At 41.7% G+C, this 26,616-nt stretch overlaps 1 protein-coding gene across 1 annotated transcript in view; it reads right to left on the bottom strand.

Annotated features, from left to right (window-relative positions):
* Positions 1 to 26,616, bottom strand: part of LOC126267308 (JNK-interacting protein 1) — a 330,701-nt gene that overhangs the window by 64,698 nt on the left and 239,387 nt on the right. The window contains exon 3 of the mRNA XM_049972394.1: positions 14,005 to 14,157. Within this exon, the coding sequence (XP_049828351.1) occupies positions 14,005 to 14,157 (153 nt within the window). The remainder of the gene's footprint in view (positions 1 to 14,004; positions 14,158 to 26,616) is intronic.

Genomic DNA, 26,616 nt, shown 5'->3' with positions numbered 1-26,616 from the left:
TCTGTTTGCAGATGATACTTCTGTATTAGTTGAAAATCAGGATTTGGAAAAAAATTCCCAAATCTGTGATCAGAAACTTGATTTCAGCTAAATGGGTTGAATCTAAACATATCTAAGGCTCATATGATGCAGTTCAAAAGCAAACAGTCAAAATGTGAGCAGCTTACGATTGTAAGCAACAACCAAGATATAGAAGAAGCTGACTCAGTCAAATTCTTATGTTTAAATGTAGATAAAAATTTCAGCTGGCAGGTACACATTGAATAACTGGCAAACAAACTGAGCAGCTTTGCATTTGCAATGCAAATATTGTGAACTGCAAGTGACATGGGCACATGAAAAGTAACGTATACAAGTTACTTCGAATCCATTGTTTTTTGGGGAACTCGACAAACACAGTGCAGATACTAAAAATACAGAAAAAAATCATATGAAATATGTGCACTACAAATCACAAAGAACCATGACCATTATTAAGAAAACTTAAAATATTAACTCTGCCATCCTTATACATATATGACATTATTATATTTCTGTACATCAGGCATGAATTATTTGAGGGAAACCATTTTGCCCATTCACGTGATACCAGAAACAAAGAAAATTTTATGTTCCCCACCCACCGCCTCAGACTGTATGCCTGGGGACTTCACTGCATGGGAATGAAACTTTGTAATAAATTAAAAGGGAACAAGTTGATGCAGATGAATTTAGGTTCACTTAAAAGAAAGCTATATGAGGTACTGACACTGATGTGTTATTACTCAGTGGACGAGTTCATGCAAGACAAACTGGAGATCTGAGCTGGATACAATGCGTTACACATTCCAAGAAAAATCCTTATAGTGTTCTTATTTATTGTAGTGCTATTATTTATTAATGTAAAAATCATTGTAACTGTATTACAAATTTTTGACATGTCTGCTGTACACAAACCAAATAGATTGCAAATGTACGTCAAATCACAATTCACAAGACAGTGTCTATCAATCACCTTAAGCTAGCGTGGACACTGCTAGAGTTTTTACAGGTGTTGACCCTTTCCAACTGCCCTCCAATACTCCATCAGACTGCTCACCCACTCCTAGTTATGTCCCCACAGCTTTCAAGTTACACCTTGACATTCACTATTTCCTTCCTGAAGACCTTAATCATCATCAGTGATCTTCAGGCTGAAAGGCAGCATTTAGACCACCAGACCATGGATGGCTCTTTCACCCATCACTTCAAAAGAATCCCCAGGACAATGAACAGTGTTGCTGGTGGTTGACTGAAACCACACATGAGTGATCTCTGACAGACAGCCTGGCTAATAGCTTCAACCATTGGATAAGTAGCTTCGCAGTACTGACTTTGTTGTAATAAAGTGGGCACTTATTCAGACATGAGTTGTGTTATTGTGCATTCCACATCCCATGTATAGTAGAACACTACAACTGGTTTTGGCTACACAGGAGGACTCTTCATAATTTACAATAGAAGTAAAAGAAAAGAAAAAAAAAGCATTACTATCTACCAGTACTATAATAATAGCTTAAAAACAAAGGCCAAAACATATAAAAATTGTATACCTCTCATACCTGAACAGCAGCAAGTCATAATCATGTAAGAATAGTGTAAGTCTAAACTGCCATGAATGCTTCGTGCTACCACTGGGTTTGTATATATAAGATGCAAAGCCATCCAGAGTTCATTGATGCATGCATGATTTACTAAAATGAGAGGCATGTTTTCAAAGTTTATTCCATATTCTTCCTTCATAATACTAATTCTAGGGCCATTGCAAAGTATGCAGAGTTAGAATTATTTTAGTAATCAGTTTTTATTTTTGAACATTTAATTAAATTATGACAGCTTTAAGTGGTCAGAAGACAAATAGGTTCCTGAGATGTGTAAATACATTTTTTTACTTATTTAAATAAAATAGAAAGAAACTTCCACATGGGAAAAATATATTAAAAACAAAGATTCCAAGACTTACCAAGCTGGAAAACGCCGGCAGACAGGCACAAGAACAAAACACACAAACACACACACAGAATTACTAGCTTTCGCAACCGATGGTTGCTTCTTCAGGAAGAAGAGGGAAAGACGAAAGGACGTGGGTTTTAAGGGAGAGGGTAAGGAGTCATTCCAATCCCGGGAGCGGAAAGACTTCCCTTAGGGGGAAAAAAAGGACAGGTGTACACTCGCGCACACACACACACGCACACATATCCATCCGCACATACACAGACACAAGCAGACATATTTAGGCAAAGAGTAAGGGCAGAGATGTCAGTCGAGGCGGAAGTACAGAGGCAAAGAAGTTGTTGAAAGACAGGTGAAGTATGAGCGGCGGCAACTTGAAATTAGCGGAGGTTGAGGCCTGGCGGATATCGAGAAGAGAGGATATACTGAAGGGCGAGTTCCCATCTCCGGAGTTCGGATAGGTTGGTGTTGGTGGGAAGTATCCAGATAACTCGGACGGTGTAACACTGTGCCAAGATGTGCTGGCTGTGCACCAAGGCATGTTTAGCCACAGGGTGATCCTCATTACCAACAAACACTGTCTGCCTGTGTCCATTCATGCAAATGGACAGTTTGTTGCTGGTCATTCCCACATAGAAAGCATCACAGTGCAGGCAGGTCAGTTGGTAAATCACGTGGGTGCTTTCACACGTGGCTCTCCCTTTGATCGTATACACCTTCCGGGTTACAGGACTGGAGTAGGTGGTGGTGGGAGGGTGCATAGGACAGGTTTTACACCGGGGGCCGTTGCAAGGGTAGGAGCCAGAGGGTAGGGAAGGTGGTTTGGGGATTTCATAGGGATGAACCAAGAGGTTACGAAGGTTAGGTGGACGGCTGAAAGACACTCTTGGTGGAGTGGGGAGGATTTCATGAAGGATGGATCTCATTTCGGGGCAGGATTTTACGAAGTCGTATCCCTGCTGGAGAGCCACATTCAAGATCTGATCCAGTCCCGGGAAGTATTCTGTCACAAGTGGGGTTCTTCTGTGAGAGGTTTTGGTTTGAGGGGATGAGGAAGTGGCTCTGGTTATCTGCTTCTGTACCAGGTCGGGAGGGTAGTTGCGGGATGCGAAAGCTATTTTCACGTTGTTGGTGTAATGGTCGAGGGATTCAGGACTGGAGCAGATTTGTTTGCCACGAAGGCCTAGGCTGTAGGGAAGGGACCGTTTGATATGGAATGGGTGGCAGCTGTCATAATGGAGGTGCTGTTGCTTGTTGGTGGGTTTGATGTGGACGTATGTGTGAAGCTGGCCATTGGACAGATGGAGGTCAACGTCTAGGAAAGTGGCATGGGATTTGGAGTAGGACCAGGTGAATCTGATGCAACCAAAGGAGTTGAGGTTGGAGAGGAAATTCTGGAGTTGTTCTTCACTGTGAGTCGAGATCATGAAGATGTCATCAATAAATCTGTACCAAACTTTGGGTTGGCAGGCTTGGGTAACCAAGAAGGCTTCCTCTAAGCGACCCATAAATAGGTTAGCATATGAGGGGGCCATCCTGGTACCCATGGCTGTTCCCTTTAATTGTTGGTATGTCTGGCTTTCAAAAGTGAAGAAGTTGTGGGTCAGGATGAAGCTGGCTAAGGTAACGAGGAAAGAGGTTTTGGGTAGGGTGGCAGGTGATCGGCGTGAAAGGAAGTGCTCCATTGCAGCGAGGCCCTAAACGTGTGGGATATTCATGTATAGGGAAGTGGCATCAATGGTTACAAGGATGGTTTCTGGGGGTAACAGACTGGGTACAGATTCCAGGCGTTCAAGAAAGTGGTTGGTGTCTTTGATGAAGGATGGGAGACTGCATGTAATGGGTTGAAGGTGTTGATCTACATAGGCAGAGATACGTTCTGTGGGGGCTTGGTAACCAGCTACAATGGGACGGCCAGGATGTTTGGGTTTGTGAATTTTAGGAAGTAGGTAGAAGGTAGGAGTGCGAGGTGTCGGTGGGGTCAGGAGTTTGATGGAGTCAGGTGAAAGGTTTTGTAGGGGGCCTAAGGTTCTGAGGATTCCTTGAAGCTCCGCCTGGACATCATCCCTATGAAATCCCCAAACCACCTTCCCTACCCTCTGGCTCCTACCCTTGCAACCGCCCCCGGTGTAAAACCTGTCCTATGCACCCTCCCACCACCACCTACTCCAGTCCTGTAACCCGGAAGGTGTATACGATCAAAGGGAGAGCCACGTGTGAAAGCACCCACGTGATTTACCAACTGACCTGCCTGCACTGTGACGCTTTCTATGTGGGAATGACCAGCAACAAACTGTCCATTTGCATGAATGGACACAGGCAGACAGTGTTTGTTGGTAATGAGGATCACCCTGTGGCTAAACATGCCTTGGTGCACAGCCAGCACATCTTGGCACAGTGTTACACCGTCCGAGTTATCTGGATACTTCCCACCAACACCAACCTATCCGAACTCCGGAGATGGGAACTCGCCCTTCAGTATATCCTCTCTTCTCGATATCCGCCAGGCCTCAACCTCCGCTAATTTCAAGTTGCCGCCGCTCATACTTCACCTGTCTTTCAACAACTTCTTTGCCTCTGTACTTCCGCCTCGACTGACATCTCTGCCCTTACTCTTTGCCTAAATATGTCTGCTTGTGTCTGTGTATGTGTGGATGGATATGTGTGTGTGTGTGTGTGTGTGTGTGTGTGTGCGCGCGAGTGTACACCTGTCTTTTTTTTCCCCCTAAGGGAAGTCTTTCCGCTCCCGGGATTGGAATGACTCCTTACCCTCTCCCTTAAAACCCACATCCTTTCGTCTTTCCCTCTCCTTCCTGAAGAAGCAACCATCTGTTGCAAAAGCTAGTAATTCTGTGTGTGTGTTTGTGTGTTTTGTTCTTGTGCCTTTTTACTTATTTAAATACAAATGAAAATATTTTAAAGAACCGTATTTTATAATGGACCTCCTCTTTACAACTTGGTACAGTTATGTGTATGTTATTCATATCATACATCAGTGACTTCTAGGGTAGCATTGCAGCCTGTAAATATCTGGTGTTGAAACTGGTATGGCAATTTAGACTGAGATTATTTTTACATGGTTATGACTTGTTGGTGGGCAGCAGAATGATATATATATTTTCTGTCTTTTGTTTTTAATCGCTTATTGCAGTCAACAGCAACATTTTTTTTCTTTTATATCTATTGTAGATTTTGAAAATGGCTATTGTATTGTTGAGACCAGTACCTCTTACGAAAAAACTTTGTGATCAAGACAAATAAAAAAATTGGTTGGGCAGACATAGGGAGTGGACAGAAATACGGAAATACCAGAAATGCAACACACAATGTATGAAAACAGTTGCCACTCAATACAGCTTCCAGTTGTCTCTGAATGGGTAAATATGGGTTCTGCTTGGTTTTCAAGGGAATTTTATACCATTATTTGTACAAAGTAATGACCAGTTCAGGTAAAATGATACTTGCTCAATTTATTTGTCTTTGTCCATGTTGGATGTTTTCAAATTGCATATTTTGGAGCATTATGATCAGATCATGGTATTAGTTAGTATCTGATTATGGGAAACAAGTCCAGAAACTTTTTAGAAAGCCTTGGCATCATAATTAAAATTGGTAAATGTCACAGTCATCCTTGAAAGTGATTTTGTACACAAACTCAAGTTTTCCTACACGAAATGTAATAAAAACGCAATTTTAGTCTGCCTGATGGACATTTTAGATGAGAAAATAATGCTGTGTCACTTTACATAAAGATTGTATATGTTGTTATTTCTTCCCTTCTAAAATTGTGTTTATTTAGATGTGTTTCTGTTTATACTCTCTTTTAGGCCTAGGATCATATTAATTGCATTCTTCCAGTAGCTGACAGTAATTCAGATTTCCCATTTGTTTTCTGCTTGCCTGCTTAGCACAGTATTTTAGCCAATGTGTGCCTTGTGCAGATATGGACTTCATCTGGTTTGTTTTGCACAGTACCTCATTTAGGCCTAAAATTGAAATATCAGCTACCTGCTTAGAATGTTCAGAGTACACAGTCATGGGTTAGTCATTATGTGTTTGCTGGTAAAGCTTTTGTATTTTAAATGCAGAAATACTGCTAGTTACACCCATTATGTAGAGTACTGGCACATGACTGGCTGTTTTGTTTAAATTACCACTCATGTATCAATAAATGAGGTGCGATTTCTTGGACTGTGAATGAAGTCATAGATAATTTGGGCAGGTCTGTGCATGTGTGTTTTGCTGATAATGAAGCTTACATATATTAAATACAGAAATACTAGAAGTTACACCCTTTATGTAAAGTACTGGGATATGACAGGCTGTTTTGTTTCAATGACCACCAGTGTACCAAGAAAGGACGTGTGAGTTCTTGTGAATGAAACGGTAGATAATGTGGGCATGTCTTGTGATATCACGCATATGGTAGGCAGTGCTGGCACTGCATAGAGCCAACCCAGTTCTTTAGCATTTTTTTTTTCTTTTTCAGTATTGTGATTCTACTACGTCAGGATGGTTTCTTCCTTGATAGTCTGTTAGATCCTGATCTTCCTTCCTTCCTTTTTTTTGTACCCATTCACTCCACCTGTAGTCTGACTTAACATGGACTGCTCACACTCTAGCATTGTACCAGAATGAATCCAGGACTTGTTTTGTTAATATTTTCTGTAGATGAACTTCAGTTTGCATGTGCCCAACAACGAAATGGAGCCTGCCATTTTATTTTAACAGAAAAGAGAGTAGCTAATGATTCCACTTAATATCAACGTGCATTATTACTGCCAGGTACCTACACGATATGACTGCCTCCAATTGGACATTCCTACAACTACCATTGCATAAAATTTCATCACAAGTTCAGTGTCCAAAATCTTGAGGATTAGAATTATATCAACTTAATGAAGTCCTAAACTCTATATTTTGAGCCAGGAAACCAATAGCTGAAAATGAATATTTTGGGCAGTATAAGGCCTTGAATGAACAAAATGTATGAATCATGTGTTTTTAAGTTATTATGTGTAATAAAAAATGTCTGTCATACTGGCATTGGTAGCACTACCTTAAAAACTTTACATAGTTATCTGCTGTGTGTTGCTGGTGGAGTAATAAGTGGATACTCCTGTCTTCCATGGGGACAACAGCTGTGTGACCACAGGCCTGTGAGCTTATGTCCCAGATTTGACAAACTTTTGGCACCCTATCACACTTTGACTAGTCCGCTAAAGCATATGACCTTAATCCCACAGAATGTCTTGGGCTATATAAAATAGTGTGTGAAACTTAACAATCAACAGCCAAGCAAGTTAGCAGCTCTAAAGGACCTAATCATCAATGAGTGACTTCAAATTAATGATGATGTAAATAAAATAGAAAGAAACTTCCACATGGGAAAAATATATTAAAAACAAAGATTCCAAGACTTACCAAGCGGGAAAGCGCCGGCAGACAGGCACAATGAACAAAACACACAAACACACATACAGAATTACTAGCAGACATGTCTGCTTGTGTCTGTGTATGTGCGGATGGATATGTGTGTGTGTGTGTGTGTGTGTGTGTGTGTGTGTGCGCGAGTGTACACCTGTCCTTTTTTTCCCCCTAAGGGAAGTCTTTCCGCTCCCGGGATTGGAATAACTCCTTACCCTCTCCCTTAAAACCCACATCCTTTCGTCTTTCCCTCTCCTTCCTGAAGAAGCAACCATCGGTTGCGAAAGCTAGTAATTCTGTGTGTGTGTTTGTGTGTTTTGTTCATTGTGCCTGTCTGCCGGGGCTTTCCCGCTTGGTAAGTCTTGGAATCTTTGTTTTTAATGAGTGACTTCAGCTGGATATGGCACAGCCAAAGAAACTTGTGGACACTCTTCCTCACTGAATAGAAACCACCATCAAGGCTACATGTGGTGTTAAATAGTGTTAGCATGAAACATCCTAAAAATTAACCAATCTTCTCCAGTGTGCTCACTTTTTGTGTACTTCCCAAGGAAGCAAATACAATGACCAAAAAAGTGAAGCACTCAGAAGGGGATGAGGGGAAAAAAATGTAGCTCCATGGGTTGAGTGTGTACGTAATGTAAAATTTAAAAAGAATTAGGTGATATGAACCCACTTGTCAGCATGACATTGCATCCCTTCTGTCCTGAATGCATACATTGATTCTTTGAGGAAGGGCATATTAAAGCCTTCCTGAGTCAGCTTCTCCCATAACTGTTGTAACTGGTCCTTGATGTTCTGGATAATAGCACTGGATGGAGTTGACCTCTCAGCAGATCTCACAGATCTCTGAACGGGTGTTGTCCAGGGTTTTGAAACAAGGCATTGTGACACTGTCACATGAGAGATAACATGTAAGGACACAGGATCTCTGTGCTGCACCTTTGTGCCACCAGAGTTCTCTCAGTCACTACCAGCCACAACCTGAAGTCATAACTAATGCCTCTCCATAACATGATGTCAGGTTGGTTGATTTGAGGGAGGGGACCTAACAGCAAGGTCATTGGTCCCCTCAGATTAGAGAAGGATGGGAAGAAAGTTTGCTGTGGCTTTTCAAAGGAACCATCCCAGCATTTGCCTGAAGCTATTTAGGGAAATCAGGAAGGCTGGATGCAGGTTTGAACTGTCATCCTCCTAAATGCAATTCCAATGTGCTAATCACTGTGTCACCTCACTTGGTGGAATAACATGGCTGTTCCTCTGCAAAACATCCAGTTATTTATTTAATCCCACATCAGAAACATACATATTATGCATATTTATGGCTATAATACTTCTGTCCAAACCTTGCAGACTTCTAAAGCATTTTCTGTTCCTTCGTGAAGTTCATTTTCTGTGCAGGCTGCTGGAGACAGTCAGCATTGAAGCATATGATGAACAGCTAGGTCTTCTCCACAGTGACACTGAATATCATCTCGATCAGTGTATCCTCGATCCTGGCAAAAATTACCTTTGACTTCCAAGTCATCCATTTCTCATCATAGCCAGTCATAGCCAGGAAACTCTTTTCCAGCCAGGAGCAAGGTAGGTCATAGCCCTGCATAGCTGCAACCTAGTTTTTTCAAAGTGGATCTAAATGCTGTCAGTGTTGCAAGAAACTCCTCCTTGACTTTTATTGTTGGGGGTGGGGTTCATGGCCATACAGAGGATATGTTTTCTGCTGCTCCACTTTCTTTCTTTACTCATTCACATGTGATTCCTTTCAAACAGGAGGTGGTGCTATTTCTTTGATGTGGTACAGCCATTTGCCAGGACAGGAATTTCGAACAACCTGTTTGATTCTTCAGGTATCATTGAGAGTATATCTACCTGTATGGAATGTGCTGAATTGTACCAAACAGGAGACGTACACTCTGTCGCAAAATAGCACAGTGCCATTGCAACGGTTTGACTATCCAACTGTGATCTGTCCAGTTTCCGTAGAAGATTGTTACTGGGGGAAACTTTCGACATGCAGTTCGTACAGTGCTTCATGAAAGTAAGAGATTTGTGGAGTGTCACTCCTAGACATTTTGAGGTCTCACAGTATTACAGTTTGACACACTGGATGATTGGGACCTACCCCAGGTCAGCGCCATACTAGCCAGTGGTGACCATATGGGGAAGTACAGAACTGTCATTCACTACTGTCATTCACTACTACCACACTGTGTCATAACGTTAGCCACACACAGGACTGTAATTCCCTAGTGTGGCAGCGACAAAATGTCCATAAGAGGAACCTTAGTGAAAAGTGAGATGACATCGAAGTTCACTAGTAAGTCAGTTTCACTGAGTTGAAGTGACTTCAGTCTATTGATAAAATCGGCCGAGTTGCGAACATGATGCGTGCACTTCCCCACAAAAGGTCTCAGTAGAGGGGCGAGATGTATGGCCAAATCATATGTGGGTTCATCGATATTACTGACGATTGGCCGTAACAGAAGGAAGAAGGAAGAAATGTGACCACCCATAACGTCAAGAAGATAAGTAGCTGTTCAGGTCCGGGACGTTCCTTACATACATTGGCAACCTTTTATCTAAAGTAGGCAGGATCCTAAGGAAGCATCAAGTTAAAGTAATCTTCCAGCCATTGGCGAAGATTAGTGCCTTCTCAGTTCGGTGAAAGACGATTTGGGTCTGCGCAAGGCTGGGATATACAAACTTCCTTGTCAGTGTGGCAAAGCTTACATCGGTCAGATGACATGCACAGTACATGAAAGGTCCATTGAACGTGAGCGCCACACTCGCCTTTTGCAGCCCAGTAAGTCAGCCGTAGCTGAGCATGGTATTACCACAGGACACGCTATGGATTTTTCTGCTACAAAAATCTTGGCCTCAGCGAGAAGCTTTTGGGATTCAGTAAGTAAAGAATCTGTGGAGATGCCTAGCACAAAATCTTATAAATCATGAAGGCTGTTTTCGACTGGACAAGGCTTGGGACCCAGTGATCTGTGTAATTTCTTCTGAGAGAAGACAGTTTATTCATAATGGCACATCTGGAGACATCTGACGCCTGTTTTTAACGACGCGAGCACACATTATATCAGAGGGCGGACGTGTTGTTTTCACCTTTAGGCATGTGCCTGCACTGCACAGATAGAACAGTATTTCCAGTGAGCACGGATTTCTATAGAGGACACTCCTGTGATGGCTGCCAATGCGCATGCGTTTCCGCGCAGAATATCGTGGCAAGAAGTCAACATGATTAGGCTGCAATCCCAAAACCTTATCAAACATTCAGTATGACTGGAAAGTTTCTGTTCCATATGGCAGGCGATTCTGTGAAGAGGTTAAGATGATGATGATGATGATCAGTTTGTGGGGCGCTCAAATGCATGGTCATCAGCACCCGTACAAAGTTCCAATTCTTACACAGTCCAGTTTTTTACACAGTCCAGTCCAATGACTGTCACAAATGACGACGACGATGATGATGATGATGGTGAAATGATGAGGACAACACAAAAACCCAGTCCCCAGGCAGAGAAAATCCCCAACCCAGAAGGGAATTGAACTGGGGGACCCCATGATTCGAAGGGATTATGAGGTGCTTTGTGCATGAGGCAGCGATCCTCTATTGTGATTGTCAGATGTGGTCGACCAGAACCTCGATGATGGCTACACCTGCCCTCACATTTCTGTACAGTCCAACACCGGTCCACTGTCACATCCAAATGCACCATAAATCTGGATGCTGCACGAATCGACCTGCCAGTCAAATGGAGATCTACAATGAGGCCTCTTTCTCACTCTGTCACTCTTTCTCACACTAGTATTTGGGATCTACTTGTCCTCCACAGTGATTACTCAAATTCTGAGGCTGTTCACATCCCTTATGTAACCTACCAGACGTGGTAAAAACATTAAACATGAAAAACACTAATGTTGTCTGCCCGCTGTTCTAACTGTCAGAGAGTATTGAAGACCAATCGTTTACACTCAATGACGAGATAAGGCGCGTTTACATTGAGCACAGAACATGTTTTTGTTCGGAACATTGTATGCAACTTGTTCCCTCAACATGTTGGCAACATTGTCTGATGTTCGCATTCCCGTTTACACTAGCGACCAACATTTCTACGTATTCGCATAGTCTGCTGCGGTGAACTGATAGGTTACTTTGTGTATTCACATCAAGAGATACGCTATGTCAAGTGAAGAGGAAGAATTAATGACATTTGGTGCTGCATTAATAATACTTAACCAAATGAACAGACGAAGGAAACGGCGTAGTCGTCGTTGGCGGACTAAAACATACTGTAGAAGACGTGGCGGGAATGACATGCTTTGTGAGCTGAATCAGGAAGACGGTTCTGGCTTTCGTAACTTCACTAGGATGTCGCCGTCAGATTTTGAAATCTTGTTCAATGTTATAGGACCAGTTGTTTCAAAGAAAAGACACAAATCTCTGAAAAGTAATCCCTGTGAACCAAAGACTTGCTGTTACTCTTCGTTTTCTGGCATCAGGAGACTCCTATCAAAGCCAGCCATATCTCAAATAGTTCCATATCATCCAGGAAACGTAGATATTTAAATAGAAACCACTTCGTTTCGTAAAGTGTGTCAGTACCACATACAGATTTTTTACTTTCCTCTATTTTTCTTTTCTCTCGTCGGTACTGAGACAAGAGAGAATTAATTTTTTTGTCCACGTCACTGCTGCTGGTGCCAATCGCCGCACCAACTTTTTGTAATGAATCACGTTTGATTTTATTATTTTCATTCATTTCATTTCATTTTATTATCTTCCTGAAAATCATGTACATGATGTAGGAATTGTGACAACAACGTTATCATACTAGTACAAGTACTACAGGCATAATAATGGAATATCACTTTCAAGGCATTTTTTTTAAAGTACAAATTTAGACATATAAATTAAACTTGTTGGCAATAAATTTACACACAATCAAAGTACTCATCTACGTCATAGAAAGTTTTGCTTAAAAGGTAATTTTTAAGCTCAATCTTAAATTTTACTTCATCTATTATTTCCTTCATGTACACTGGCAGAGCATTCTAAAGTTTTAGTCCAAAATAATTTACATGATTTTGGGTTTGTGTTGTCCTTACCATTTCTACATACAAATTCTTACGAGTTCTAGTATTATAATTATGGCAGTCCTCATTTGTACGTAGATTTTTGATATGTGCTCTTGTACACAGAATGCTTTTTAAAATATACAGTGATGGTATCGTGAGTATTTGCAGTTCTATGAAAAGGGGCCTACAGTGAGTTCTTGGAGAGTTATGTGTTATGATTCGTATAGCTCTTTTCTGAAATTTGAAGATATCTGTTAAGCTTGATTTAGTTTTATCCCAGAACACTGTGCTGTAAGACACGATGGACTGAAAATAAGCAAAATACACTAGTCTAGTACAGTCTGTGCTGCATACTCTAGATAATATCCTCAATGCAAAACATGCCGAATTGAGCCTGTGGGATAAGTACTTGAGATGGTCTTTCCAGCTTAAGTATGATCAATGTGCATGCCCAAAAACTTTGTGGATTGTACACTCTCTATCTTCTTATCTATTAGCTTTAACTGAAGGTCCATATTTTGAGTTGCTTTGCCATACTGTACATGATTTGTTTAACTTAGATTAAGTGTTAACTCATTAGCATGTTGAATATATTTCAGGACTATATCAGTTATGGTGGTTAATGATTTTTTTATCATCACTTATAATTATGCTAGTGGCATCTGCGAACAACATCATTTTGGTAGAAATATTAAGATTTTTTATGTCATTTATATATAGCAAGAATAATAAAGGACCAACAACACTGCCCTGTGGGACACCTATTTCCAATTTCTTTGCATCTGAGACCCAGTTGATTTTCTGATTTTTATGTTCTGCGATGATTTCTACCACCTGAGTTCTATCTTGAAGGTAAGATTCAAACCACTGCTGATTTACTGTATCAAAAGCTTTAGATAAATCTAAGTTAATTCCCACTACATATTTTTTAGTGTCCAGACACCTGACAATCTCTTTGGTATAGGCATGGACAGCTGATTATGTGCGGCAGCCCAAGCGAAAGCCATGTTGATTGCAGTTTAGTAGTGTAACCTGCGCAACGTACATTCCACAGGCACTCCTGTGCCTCATAGAGCGATATCAATTGGAAAATTTTGTCTCGTGACCACTCCATTTCAAATAAAAATCAAGGGACATAAAATAAACGCACCACTACATTCCAGCAAAACAAACACCAAAACACTCACTGAGAGCACACGAACACTAGCGCTGCGTAGCGGAATTCAGTGGTAGCAGGCCACGAACAAAGTTTCTTTGATCTCTACCGACTCAGCCGTGGAACATTGATTTTGTGTTGCGAACATGTTGCGAACATGGGTAGTCCATAACTAGCCACGAACAATGTTGTGAACAATGTTGCGAACTCGGTGTAAACGCGCCTTTGCACTGACATCTGACCGCGTCTTCTGGGCGCTTCACCTCTTTTGCGGGCAGTGTACGTACAGTGATGTCCTCTGCTGTTGCGACAGTGCACGAAGTGAGAGCAGGGGGCTTGGCTGCCGTGGTGCAGTGGAGACTCACCCCGCAGGTAGCTGTGGCACTTGAGCACCATGAGAGGCCTCGTCCGCCCGCCGATGGCGAACTGCAGCGACTCCGGCGCGGCAGAGTCCCGCCTTTCCATCGCCTCCCCCAGCTCGTCCGCCAGCGACGGCTGCACCATCGCCATCACGGCAGCTGCAGGGAACAAAAACGCCAGTGCACAGAACGAGCAAATTGAGCTAACTTTACGTCCCTGCTATGCTTCGTACACACATATAACTCTTCTGCTGGGTGGGGTGGGACACCAAGTAAAGTGTTTAAAGCAGAATATGACATAATAGCACCCCCGCTAGCTAAAATAATCAACCAATCTTTTGAACAGGGGTGCTTTCCTGATGTGTTAAAATATGCCGAAGTGAGACCTCTGTTCAAAAAAGGGTCGAGGGAAGATATGGGAAACTATCGGCCTATTTCTATTCTCCCAATCCCGTCAAAAGTGTTAAAGAAAGTATCTTCAAATTAGATCAAAAATTTTAGCGTAAAAATGATATTATTGTAAGTAACCAATTTGGATTCCAACATGGAAAAAAACACACTGGATGCAGTAAATAACTTTATTGAGAAGATATGCAAATCATTGGATCAGAGGAGTAAAGTCGCAGGGATCTTCAGCGATCTTTCAAAAGCATTTGACTCGGTGAACCATGACTTGCTTATCTACAAATTAAACATATATGGGGTTAAGGACAAATCTCTGAAATGGCTCACATCATACTTGCACAACAGAAAGCAAAGGGTAAGTGTCACATCAAATGCAGTGAATTATTATTGTAAATGGACTACAGTATCACAAGCTGTGCCTCAAGGCTCCATTGTGGGGACAATCCTGTTCCTATTCAATGTAAATGACTTGCCCATAAATATAAATTCGCCGTCAGTTCTGTTTTCGGATGATACTTCTGTTTTAATTGAAGATGATGCAGAAAAAATTCAGAGCTCCATTGTGAGCACAATGGGTGCTCTAGAAAACTGGTTCCAGTTAAATGGCTTGAAACTGAACATTACAAAAGCCAATATAGTAAATTTCAAAACCAAACATTTGAAATGTGTGGATCTTAAAATACATCATCACAATCATCCCATGGAAGAGGCTAACACAGTCAAATTCCTAGGACTAAAGGTGGACAACAATTTAAACTGGAGTACACATATTGAGTTCCTATCAAATAAACTAAGCAGCTTTGCATTTGCAATGCAAATACTAGCAAACTCTACTGACATGAGTACACGAAAAATATCATATCATAGTTATTTTGAATCTGTCATTAGGTATGGTATCATTTTCTGAGGAAATTCAAGTAGAGTATCTCAAATACTGAAACTGCAAAAGAAAATTATAAGATACATGTGTAGTGCACAACAAACAGAATCTTGTCGCCCATTATTTCGGAACCTGCAAATCCTAACAGTTCCCTCCATATACATTTATGATATTATAATCTTTGTACACAGCAGACAAAAATTATTTGAGGAGAATTATTTTAACTACACATACAACACAAGAAATAAAAATAATTTTATGTTACCCACACACCATTTGAAATTATATGCACGATCTCCACAGTATATGGGGATGACAATATATAACAAGCTGATGGGCAAAAATATATTTAATATGAAGCCAGAGAGTCTAAAAATAAGGCTACAGCAGATTCTGTGGCAGAAATGCTACTATTCAGTACAAGAATTCATAGAGGATGACATGATAATTTGAGCAAGGGGAAATTAATTGTTAGTCTTTAATCGTATGTGTAACAAAATTGTATTATTATTATGATACCGTTTGTTAAAATCAGGTGTTGTATGTATATGATGATTATGGTAAAACTTTACCAAAATTTTGACGTGTATCCTGTACCTAAATCAAATGATTCAGATTATGTACGTTATGAGACTAATAAACCACAATTCACGATTCGTGGTGATCGGAGTTGACAAATGAATGAAAATTTGACATTATTAAATGACGCCTTTGCAAGGCTATGAAATAAAATAGTATTCATCTTGAGATTGAAGCTCACTCTTGTCTACGTGTTTGATTTAAAATAAATTTGTTTTTGGATAGGGTCCGCCTTGAGCATTCAAAGTTTCTTTTTTCTTCTTTTCATACATACATGTTGCGCTGAAGTTACAGCACCATCAGTGGGTTTCTGACTTTCTTTTCCGAAATGCCTTTTATGGCGTTGAAATATTCATTTTGAGCTTGAAGCTCACTCTGTTCAAATGGTTCAAATGGCTCTGAGCACTATGGGAATTAACTGATGAAGTCATCAGTCGCCTAGAACTTAGAACTAGTTAAACCTAATTAACCTAAAGACATCACACACATCCATGTCCGAGGTAGGATTCGAACCTGCGACCATAGCAGTCACGCAGTTTTAGACTGAGGCTCCTAGAACCGCTGGGCCACACCGGCCAGCAAGTTCACTCTGTACCCATGGTTGTAAAAAAATGTTTCAAATCGCTCTGAGCACTATGGGACTTAACATCTGAGGTCATCAGTCCCCTAGAACATAGAACTACTTAAACCTAACTAACCTAAGGACCTCACACACATGCATGCCCAAGGCAGGACTCGAAACTGTGACCGTAGCGGTCGCGCGGTTCCAGACTGAAGCGCCTAGAACCGCTCGGCCAGAGCGGCCGGCCATCTTTGTATTCTATTGTATTGTATTGAACTGGGGATCTAGGAACGATGGAGGCTTCGTCCCCTCCGTAGTCCTCAGTGGTTCACAACCCTTCGACATGCTACAGCAGTCCACTAACCCCAGGCCGTTCACACTGAAACCAGGGTTACTGTCCGGTTCCATCCCCTGTGGAACCCCCCGGGAACGTCTCACACCAGACGAGTGTAACCCCAATGTTTGCGTGGTAGAGTAACTATGGTGTACGCGTTCGTGGAAACAGTGTTTGCCGAGTAATGGCCGATATAGTGTAACTGAGGCGGAATAAGTGGAACCAGCTCGAATTCGCCGAGGTAGATGGAAAACCGCCTTAAAAACCATCCACAGACTGGCTGGTACACCGGACCCCGACATTAATCCACCGGGCGGATTTGTGCCGGTGACCGGCACACCTTTCCGGTACCCATGTTTGCTCAGAGCAGACCCTATCCGGAAACAAATAGTATTGTGCGCTAGGGATAAATTGTAGTGACTGGGCTGCTTTTAACACACTGACCTTTTATTCGTGAGAGTGTACGCTGTAATCTACATCCTGCTGCATTGGTTTAGGTTTTCCACGATTTCCGTTAAGTACTTGCCGTAAGGCCAAGGCCAACTGCGTGTCCCATCCTTGTCAAACCAGATCTAGAAGATTAAAACTGTGTGCTGGACGAGACTGGAACGGAAAAGGCACTAGCGGAAGTGAAGCAGTGAGGAAGGGTCGGTTAGTCTGTAAGAGCTTTTCGCGAAAAAGGCAAAAATCCGTGATCAAATTCCAGTCTGGCACACAGTTTTCATTTTCCAGGAAGTTTCACTGCTATTATTTAATTCGGCCCTTTAAAGAGCATAGGGAAGCATTAGTTGTATAGAATTGGGGAGAAGAGAAATTTGTGGCACAACTTGACTAGAAGAAGGGATCGGTTGGTAGGGCATATTCTGAGGCATCAAGGGATTAGCAATTTAGTATTGGAAGACAGAAGACAGCGTGGAAGGTAAAAATCGTAGAGGGAGACCAAGAGATTAATACACTAAACAGCTTCAGAAGGATGTTTGTTGCAGTAGGTACTGGAGGATGAAGAACTTTGCACAGGATAGAGTAGCATGGAGAGCTGCATCAAAGCAGTCTCTGGACTGAAGACCACAATAACAACCTTCCAATGACTGACCACAATAACAACCTCCCAATGACTGTCACTATGGGTCTGTGGTCTTTCTAGTGTCCATGCCTTTTTGAGTTTCGGACTGATAGTTATTTGGATGTGAACTCGCGAGGGTCAGTCCAAGTCTGTAAGTAGTCCGTGTAATTCCAGTGAGTCCATAGCAGCTTCCATGTCGTCTGGGTGGGTGTTGGCCGTGGTATTCTGTGGTATGTAGGGTCCCGTTTATGGTAGGGTAGAGTTCATTTAGTTAATTGTCAATCTTCCAGTCGTGCCTTATTTTCTGCCTTTTCTCGGTGTTCCGATCTGCACAGTTTCGTCTGGATCGTTCTTGTTCAAATGATAAAATTATCGGCTCACACACTTTTAAGAACACAAGCATTCCTTAGGGTAATCTGCACTGGCTCACTCAGTGGCCTTGCTTTTTTTTTTTTTAAAAAAAAGCAAGCAATACACTGCTCATACGAGTTCTGGGAAGTCCCCCCGCCCTCCCCCCCCCCCCCCCCCCTCTCCAGCCCACCATCCCCGGATATTCTTCATTGACATTTTTCTAACTTAAGCTTCTCGTAAAGTACGAAAGCCCTCGCAATGCTTGCAACCGGAAGATGTGAGCCTATCAGTTGCAACTCTTCCTGCCACTTTCATATGATTACTTTCTCTTATTGTACCGGGTGATCAAGAAGTCAGTATAAATTTGAAAACTGAATAAATCACGGAATAATGTAGATAGAGAGGTACAAATTGACACACATGCTTGGAATGACAAGGGGTTTTATTAGAACCAAAAAAATACCAAATGTCCGACAGATGACGCTTCATCTGATCAGAATAGCTATAATTAGCATAACAAGTAAGACAAAGCAAAGATGATGATTTTTACAGGAAATGCTCAATATGCCCACCATCATTCCTCAACAATAGCTGTAGTTGAGGACTAATGTTGTGAACAGCACTGTAAAGCATGTCCGGAGTTATGGTGAGGCATTGGCATCGGATGTTGTCTTTCAGCATCCCCAGATATGGCGGTCGATCACGATACACTTGCGACTTCAGGTAACCCCAAAGCCAATAATCGCACGGACTGAGGTCTGGGGACCTGGGAGGCCAAGCATGACGAAAGTGGCGGCTGAGCACACAACCATCACCAAACGACACACGCAAGAGATATTTCACGCGTCTAGCAATTTTTTTTTGGTTCTGATAAAACTCCCATGTCATTCCGAGCATGTGTGTCAATTTTTACCTCTCTATCTACATTATTCCGTGGTTTATTAAGTTTTCAAAATTATTCTAACTTTTTGATCACCCGGTACTTGTCCACATAACTCATATCTCCATTGCAGTCGCACCACCGAGGGTTAGGTAGCTTTCAATCCTTTTCTTTTCGCAGTACTGCTGTTGTTGATTCCGGATCTCGGCAGCTTGATAACAAGCATGCAGGTCTTCTGTTCTTACATCTAACAATGCTCAACCCGGTGTCACTTGTAGCCCATTCACAGGAACAACGTTTCAAGAACATCTCTCAATATTTCTCTACAGAGTTTCATTATGGGCTGAAATAAAACATAAAGCTTCAGATTATACCTGTTAAATCCATTTACTCATTCACCAATTTAACCACACATACAAAGCAGATAATGTGTAACATTTCTCGAATGATCACTTAGCATTTAATTCAGGTATGTCGTTGCATATTACTAAAAGGGTTTTCTTCATAGCCATAGCAAAACAGAGTTAGACGTTTGTGTTTACCTAAACATATCGAGCCACTGTTATGGTGGCCATGGTGGGCTAACATGTAGAGCACTAGAATCTGGCTGTGGAGGTCTGAAGTTCAATTGTGGGTGTGGTGGAGATTTTTTCTCCCTCCAGGACGACTTAGGTTCTACTCAGCCTGCTGCCTAAATGAGTACTGAGTACTTTTACTGGGGGTAAAAGGCGGCGGGCGATGGAATCGTCGCCCTTCCCATCTAGTGTCGCGGCGAATAGAAATGTTGCGCTTTACCTGTAGTCACAGAGAAAGCTTTTGACAATGTTGACTGGAATATTCTCTTTCAAATTCTGAAGGTGGCAGGGGCAAAATACAGGGAGCGAAAGGCTATTTACAATTTGTACAGAAAGCAGATGGCAGTTATAAGAGTCGAGGGACATGAAAGGGAAGCAGTGGTTGAGAAGGGAGTGAGGCAGTGTTGTAGCCTCTCCCCGATCCTATTCAATCTGTATATTGAGCAAGCAGTACAGGAAATGAAAGAAAAGTTCGGAGTAGGTATTAAAATTCATGGAGAAGAAATAAAAACTTTGAGGTTCGCCGATGACATTGTAATTCTGTCAGAGACAGCAAAGGACTTGGAAGAGCAGTTGAACGGAATGGACAGTGTCTTGAAAGGAGGATATAAGATGAACATCAACAAAAGCAAAACACGGATAATGGAATGTAATCGAATTAAGTCGGGTGATTCTGAGGTATTAGATTAGGAAATGAGACATTTAAAGTAGTAAAGGAGTTTTGCTCTTTGGGGAGCAAAATAACTGATGATGGTTGAAGTAGAGAGAATATAAAATGTAGACTGGCATTGGCAAGGAAAGCGTTTCTGAAGAAGAGAAATTTGTTAACATCAAGTATAGATTTAAGTGCCAGGAAGTCGTTTCTGAAAGTATTTGTATGGAGTGTAGCCATGTATGGAAGTTAAATATGGACGATAAATAGTTTAGATAAGAAGAGAATAGAACGTTTCGAAATGTGGTGCTACAGAAGAATGTTGAAGATTAGTTGGGTAGATCACATAACTAATGAGGAAGTATTGAACAGAATTGGGGAAAAGAGGAGTTGTGGCACAACTTGACTAGAAGAAGGGATCGGTTGGTAGGACATGTTCTGAGGCATCAAGGGATCACCAGTTTAATACTGGAGGGCAGGGTGGAGGATAAAAATAGTAGAGAGAGACCAAGAGATGAATACAATAAGCAGATTCAGAAGGATGTAGGTTGCAGTGGGTACTGGGAGAGGAAGAAGCTTGCACAGGATACAGTAGCATGGAGAGCTGCATCAAACCAGTCTCAGGACTGAAGACAACAACAACCTGTAGTCAGGCCAACAGCCTGGTCACGAGCTTCCACCACAGATTTTACCTTTACCTTTAGATACCACCTAGTTTCCTTCAATGTGTACCTGTTGCTGTCTAAAATCTACATTTAATGCAGCAAATCATTGTAATTGTAACAGACCTGCTGTGGGCCTTGTCAGATCTTGCTTCGTCTTACCGCAGTTTTTGTTAATAAAAGAATGACTTCCAGTAGGAGTCACTTTCATTCTGCAACAGCCTTGTTGAAAAGGGTGCAGAAAGAGAGTTTCACTGAACCCCCTGTCGTGTAATGTGATTTTAGACACGGATACTGAAATAAACTGCTAGGTTCTGTCATGGGAAGACAGCTGTTGGCGCCATCGTTTCTCACGCAGTGTCTTCGTGGCGCCTTACTGCACACAGGCGATGCACACGCATGCGCGCCTGGCTCGGGTTCCTTACTGAGTGTGTCACCGCAGTGTAAGCACCTCGTGATTTGGCCTAATACGGTAATGTTCACACACATTCTCACTGTGGACCTCAGAGGGAATCTTCGAGAAACTTGAGGGACGCTATAAACAGTGGACCCGCCCTAAAACGAGACGCAAACACAGTCTGGTAATCGTCTGTGGCGCTACCTCTGTGTCGGTTGTCGCCAAGCTGCGGACTCCACCAACACCGACTCAGAGGAAGGCCTCGGCGCTTGTTCGTGGCGTCACGTCAGCTAGGCACGGCGAACGCCAGGTCTATTGCAGGCATACTCATAACGGTGGTGTCTCCCTCTCTGACACAGGAAAATGTGAAACTATTGGCGGCAGTTGACCAACACACATTATTCTGAGAGATTTATGCAATCAATTAATTGTGCAATTCATTACACTTCTTAACAAATAGTGTACTCCTGAACTTAAATTTCCAGCTGTTTTAAGGACTGACATACAAAAACAACTTCATGGTCCAGCAGCAACAGAATTCGTGCTTCTTTACCTTATTTGTAAATCTGAGGAAGTTACATTTGTGCTGGGTTGCTTTTACAAGAAACTGTGAACATATTGGTGCTCTTCTTTAGGTATTTTGGTTGACTATGGGGTGAGGAGCACTGAAAGTTAATGAAATATCTTGCGATTGTACACGCTGGGGGAGGGGGTGGGGGGCAGAAGAAGAGACAAAAGAGAGATACTTGTTTTAGCAAATAATTTTTTTTATCTTATAAGGTTTCTCCTTTCAGTTGCAAGATGGGAATATTTACCTTTTCTAATGTGCATGTTTAAAAAGTTTAAGCTCACCAGTATTTTCGAAGTATGGATCTATTTTGTTTCCTGTTTAGAATTCCTTTCGTTGTAAACGACTGTAATCTAATTACTGGCAAGAGCTGGACATTTACACATGTAAATTAGTTCAAATTTCCAGTGACGATGTCAAATGAAAATAAATAAATAAATTAAATAAACGAGTTAATTGTAAGGGGTTTGGGGTAAGTTTCGATAACAAAATGGATCAAGTAAATATAGTTACTCGAATGTAAAATTTCCGAAGCTTGCAATGGGGCAAAGCATCTTCTCATATTGATCTACGTTTGTTTCGACAGGATTCCGTAATACAGAACTATGATCTTCATTTGTAGCTTTACGATAGTAAGAAAATATTTCATTTAAATATAACTGCAGAATCCAAAACAATACCAAACATAAGAGATTTATAGTGACAAGCACGCCCGGGCGTTTCTGCCTGCAACGGACCTGGCGTCCGCCGTGCCTAGCTGACGTGACGTCACCAACAAGGGCCGAGGCCTTCCTTTGAGTCGGTGTTGACTCCACTCGGGATCGCGAGAGCGCAGGCAGCTGATTAGTAGAGTTGCGCAGACCGCATACGGTAATAACAGGTGTCGAGTTATATTCGGTAGTGCCGGCAGAAGAACTCCATTGAACTTCGGTTGCTCGGAGTTTCAGTTGGTACCGTGTCCTCGATGAGTTATGCCGAGTTCTACGTCACAGAAACGCCCTTTAGCTTGTAGTTTCTTTACATGGCGGAGTCCCACAAGCTGCCCACGCGAAAGTCACTCTTCGGATACATCGATCGTGGTAAGCCCTTGTGAGTCATAACATCTCCTCCTTACTCTCTCGCGGGAAGTGACAACCATCAGGTATCAATGCACGTGCAGAAGGCAATGGAAACCACTGCATTAAAGACAAATAAGCGAATCCACTGGAAATGCGGCCCAGAAATGAAAAAAAAGTCATGATGATTTCTCCATTAGCAAAAGATTCCGCGTTAGTGCCCTAACCGGATCTCCGTGATGGAAAAATCAAGGGGTATATCACTATGAATCGGAGAGTGGAATGTCAGAAGTCTGATTGTGGTAAGGAAGCTAGAATTTCTGAAAAGGGAAGGAGTCTAGACACAGTATTCATCAACGTGAAATGGAAAGAAGAAAAGAATATCTGGTCAGACGAATACAGTGTAATATCAACAGCAGCAGGAAATGGTATAATAGGAGTAGCGTTCATCATTAATAGGAAAGTAGAGCAGTGAGTTACTGTGAAAAGTTCAGTGGTAGGACTATTCTCTTCACAGCCGACACAAATCAACGCCAAGAACAGTAGATCAGCTGTACATGTCGACGTCACAAACAGAACGAGTAACTCGGTATGCAAAAGGAGACGAAAATCTAATAATCATGGAGCATTGGACCGCTATAGCAGGGGAAGGAACAGATGACAGAGTTACGAGAGAATATGGGATCCATATTACGAGAGATGAGAAACTCTCCTTCTGCAATAAATTTCAGATGGCAATAGTGAGTACTGTGTTCGAAATCGCAAGAGGAGGAGGTATATTTGGAAAGATATTGTCTGGATAACTTCCTGTTAAGATTCTACACACTAAATTGATTAATATTTTGGTTAGCACGTCCCCTCAAAAATTTAGAAGTTCTGAAGGATCAGGAGGTATCCAAAACTCTGTCAATCTCCGACTCTGATACTGGATCCCCTACGTCCTCCAAACAGACATCTGTTTCTTGAACCATCGCGTTAGCCTGCAGTTTTTTCTCCTAGTAGAGGTCCTTCAATGTACTCTTTCCACCTATCGCTCACTACTCTGCGTTTAACAGTGGAAGTCATTCTACACCATTAATGTTATTGCTCTTTCTTTTAAATTTCATCGAACGTTACTTTGACTTTTCCTATATGCTGATTAAGTCTTTCCGGTACTCATACCGATTTCTTCATATTTTTCCTGTAGAATTATCGCTTTAATCTCCCAGCACTTCCTGTTGATTTCATCCCTAAGTAACGCATATTGGTGTAGTCTCTTTTGTATTTTCTTCCTTCATCGATCAAGCCAACATTTATATGTAGATACCTTCCTTGTACCTATACTTGTTTGTTCAACTTCTATGATTGCCCTTTTTGGGGCAGTCCATTCCTCTTACACTGAATTGTCTACGCTGATATTCATCATCATAGTATCTACATCTTTAGTGAACTTCAAACGCACATAACCATTTCTCAGTACTTCAGTATCACAATTGTTACACAATGATACTTCCTGACGATACTCCTAAATTTCAGACTTCTTCATTACTAAATTGTGATGTGAGTGTATATCTGCTCCTATGTACCCCTTACAATCCACCATCTCATTTCGGAATGGGCCTTTTCCAAGTGTACCACTTCCTCTGGTGATTTTTTGAAGATTGTATTCGATATTATCAAGTTGGTGTGCAGAGTTTATGAGACAGTAGACCTATCACGGGATTTTGTGAAGAATATCATCCACGGTATTCTGAAGAAGAAAAACCAGATAAATGTGGGAACTGCTGCAGCTCACGCAATCAAATTGCTGAGAAGTATGATATATAGAATAGAAAACAAAACTGACAATCTGCTTGTTGACGATCATTTTGCCTTATGAAAGATAAAATCACCAGAGAGATAGTTCTGACGTTGCGATTGATAGTGGAGACACGACTTATGAAAAAGCAACACAAGTTCATAGAATTTGTTGACCTAGAAAAAGCGTTCGACAACGCAAAATAGTAAAAGATGTTCCAAATTATCAGAAGAATAGGTAGAAACTACAGGGAAAGACGGGTAATGTGCAATATGTACAAGAACCAAGAAGCAGCAGTCAGAATATAAGACCAGGAACGAAGTGATCAGATTAAAAAGGTTGCAGGAAAGGACCAAGAATTAAAAGAAGTTAAGCAATTTTGTTGCCTCGGAAGCAACGTAACACATGATAGGCGAAGAGAGGAGGACATAAAAAGAAGACCAGCACTGACAAAGAGGGCCCTGCTGACCAAAATAAGTCTACTAGTAACAAACAAAGGCTTTAATTTGAGGATGAAATTTCTGAGATGGTACGTTTGAAACGCAGTATGACTATGAATCATGAACCGAGGAAACACCGCAAAAGAAGATACTGGAAGTGCTTGAGAGGTGGTGCTATAGAGGGACGTTGAAAATAAGGTAAACTGGTATGATAAGGAAAGAGGAGGCTCTCTGGAGAATTCGTGAAGTAGGAACATATGGAAAACAATGACAAGAAGACAGGACAGCATCACAGGGCACGTGTTACGAAATCGGGGAATACTTTCCTGATACTAGAGGGTGATACAGGGGGTAAAGATTATGGGGTAAGACAAGGATTTGAATAAGACGAATAATTGAAGACGTAGGGTGCAACGATACCTATGAATTGAAGTTGACACATGTGAGGAATACGCTGGAGGCCTCATCAGCCCAATCAAGGAACTGATTACAAACACAAGAAAAGCCCAGGACAAGAGAGTTAAATGAATAAATGTCACGTGGCTACCAACATGTTGCAAGAATTTCGAATTAATGACTTTTGCAGTGTCTGAACGTTTTATTTAGTCATTTAGTTTTGTGTAATTGCCCTTCTGATCTTTCCGCACCTGAAACACCTGAAGTGACAAGCAGGAATCGATCGTGGGTCATCTGCATTAATACTGAAAGATTATTAACACTAAGCCACGGAAACCTAGACAGGTATTCGTTAAACACACGTACTTTGTCATCTGGTCGTCGTATGATGTACCGTTGCTGAAAACCAAAACACTATGCTGCATACTAACGGCGAAACTGGCTTAGAATTTCTCTCACAACACACAATCTGCACAAGATGCGAGAGAGAGAGAGAGAGAGAGAGAGAGAGAGAGAGAGAGAGAGCGAGGAGCGGAAATTTTTGTTGCCAGACAGAAGAAAAATAAATTCTGCCGCATGTCGACAATCTCACAAGAGAATTAAAGACCAGAAATGGAACCAGGAAGAGGACGCAATGAAAAGGAGATAGGGAGAGATAATACATACATCAAAAAAAGTTTTGCATCACCACAGTTCCGAGAGTTCCAGAACCTGTACAGAAAATTGGAACAGAGATCAACATAAACATCATTTCCGCGCTTTTTATTGCACGTGAAAACCACGCATTGCATGCCACCAAACAGCGACACTTTCGGAGGAGGTGGTCCAAATTTCTGTACACACCAGTACCTCTAATACCTAGTAGCACATCCTCTTGCATTGATGCATGGCTGTATTCGTCATGGCATACTACCCATAAGTTCATCAAGGCACTGTTGGACCAGATTGTCCCACTCCTCAACGGCGATTCGGCGTAGATCCCTCAGAGTAGTTGGTGGGTCACGTCGTCCATAAACAGCCCTTTTCAATCTATCCCACGCAT

Source organism: Schistocerca gregaria, chromosome 4, assembly GCF_023897955.1.
Source record: "Schistocerca gregaria isolate iqSchGreg1 chromosome 4, iqSchGreg1.2, whole genome shotgun sequence".
Taxonomy (NCBI): domain Eukaryota; kingdom Metazoa; phylum Arthropoda; class Insecta; order Orthoptera; family Acrididae; genus Schistocerca; species Schistocerca gregaria.
Note: the sequence above shows the minus strand (reverse complement) of the source record. Positions and strands in the feature narration are given on the sequence as shown.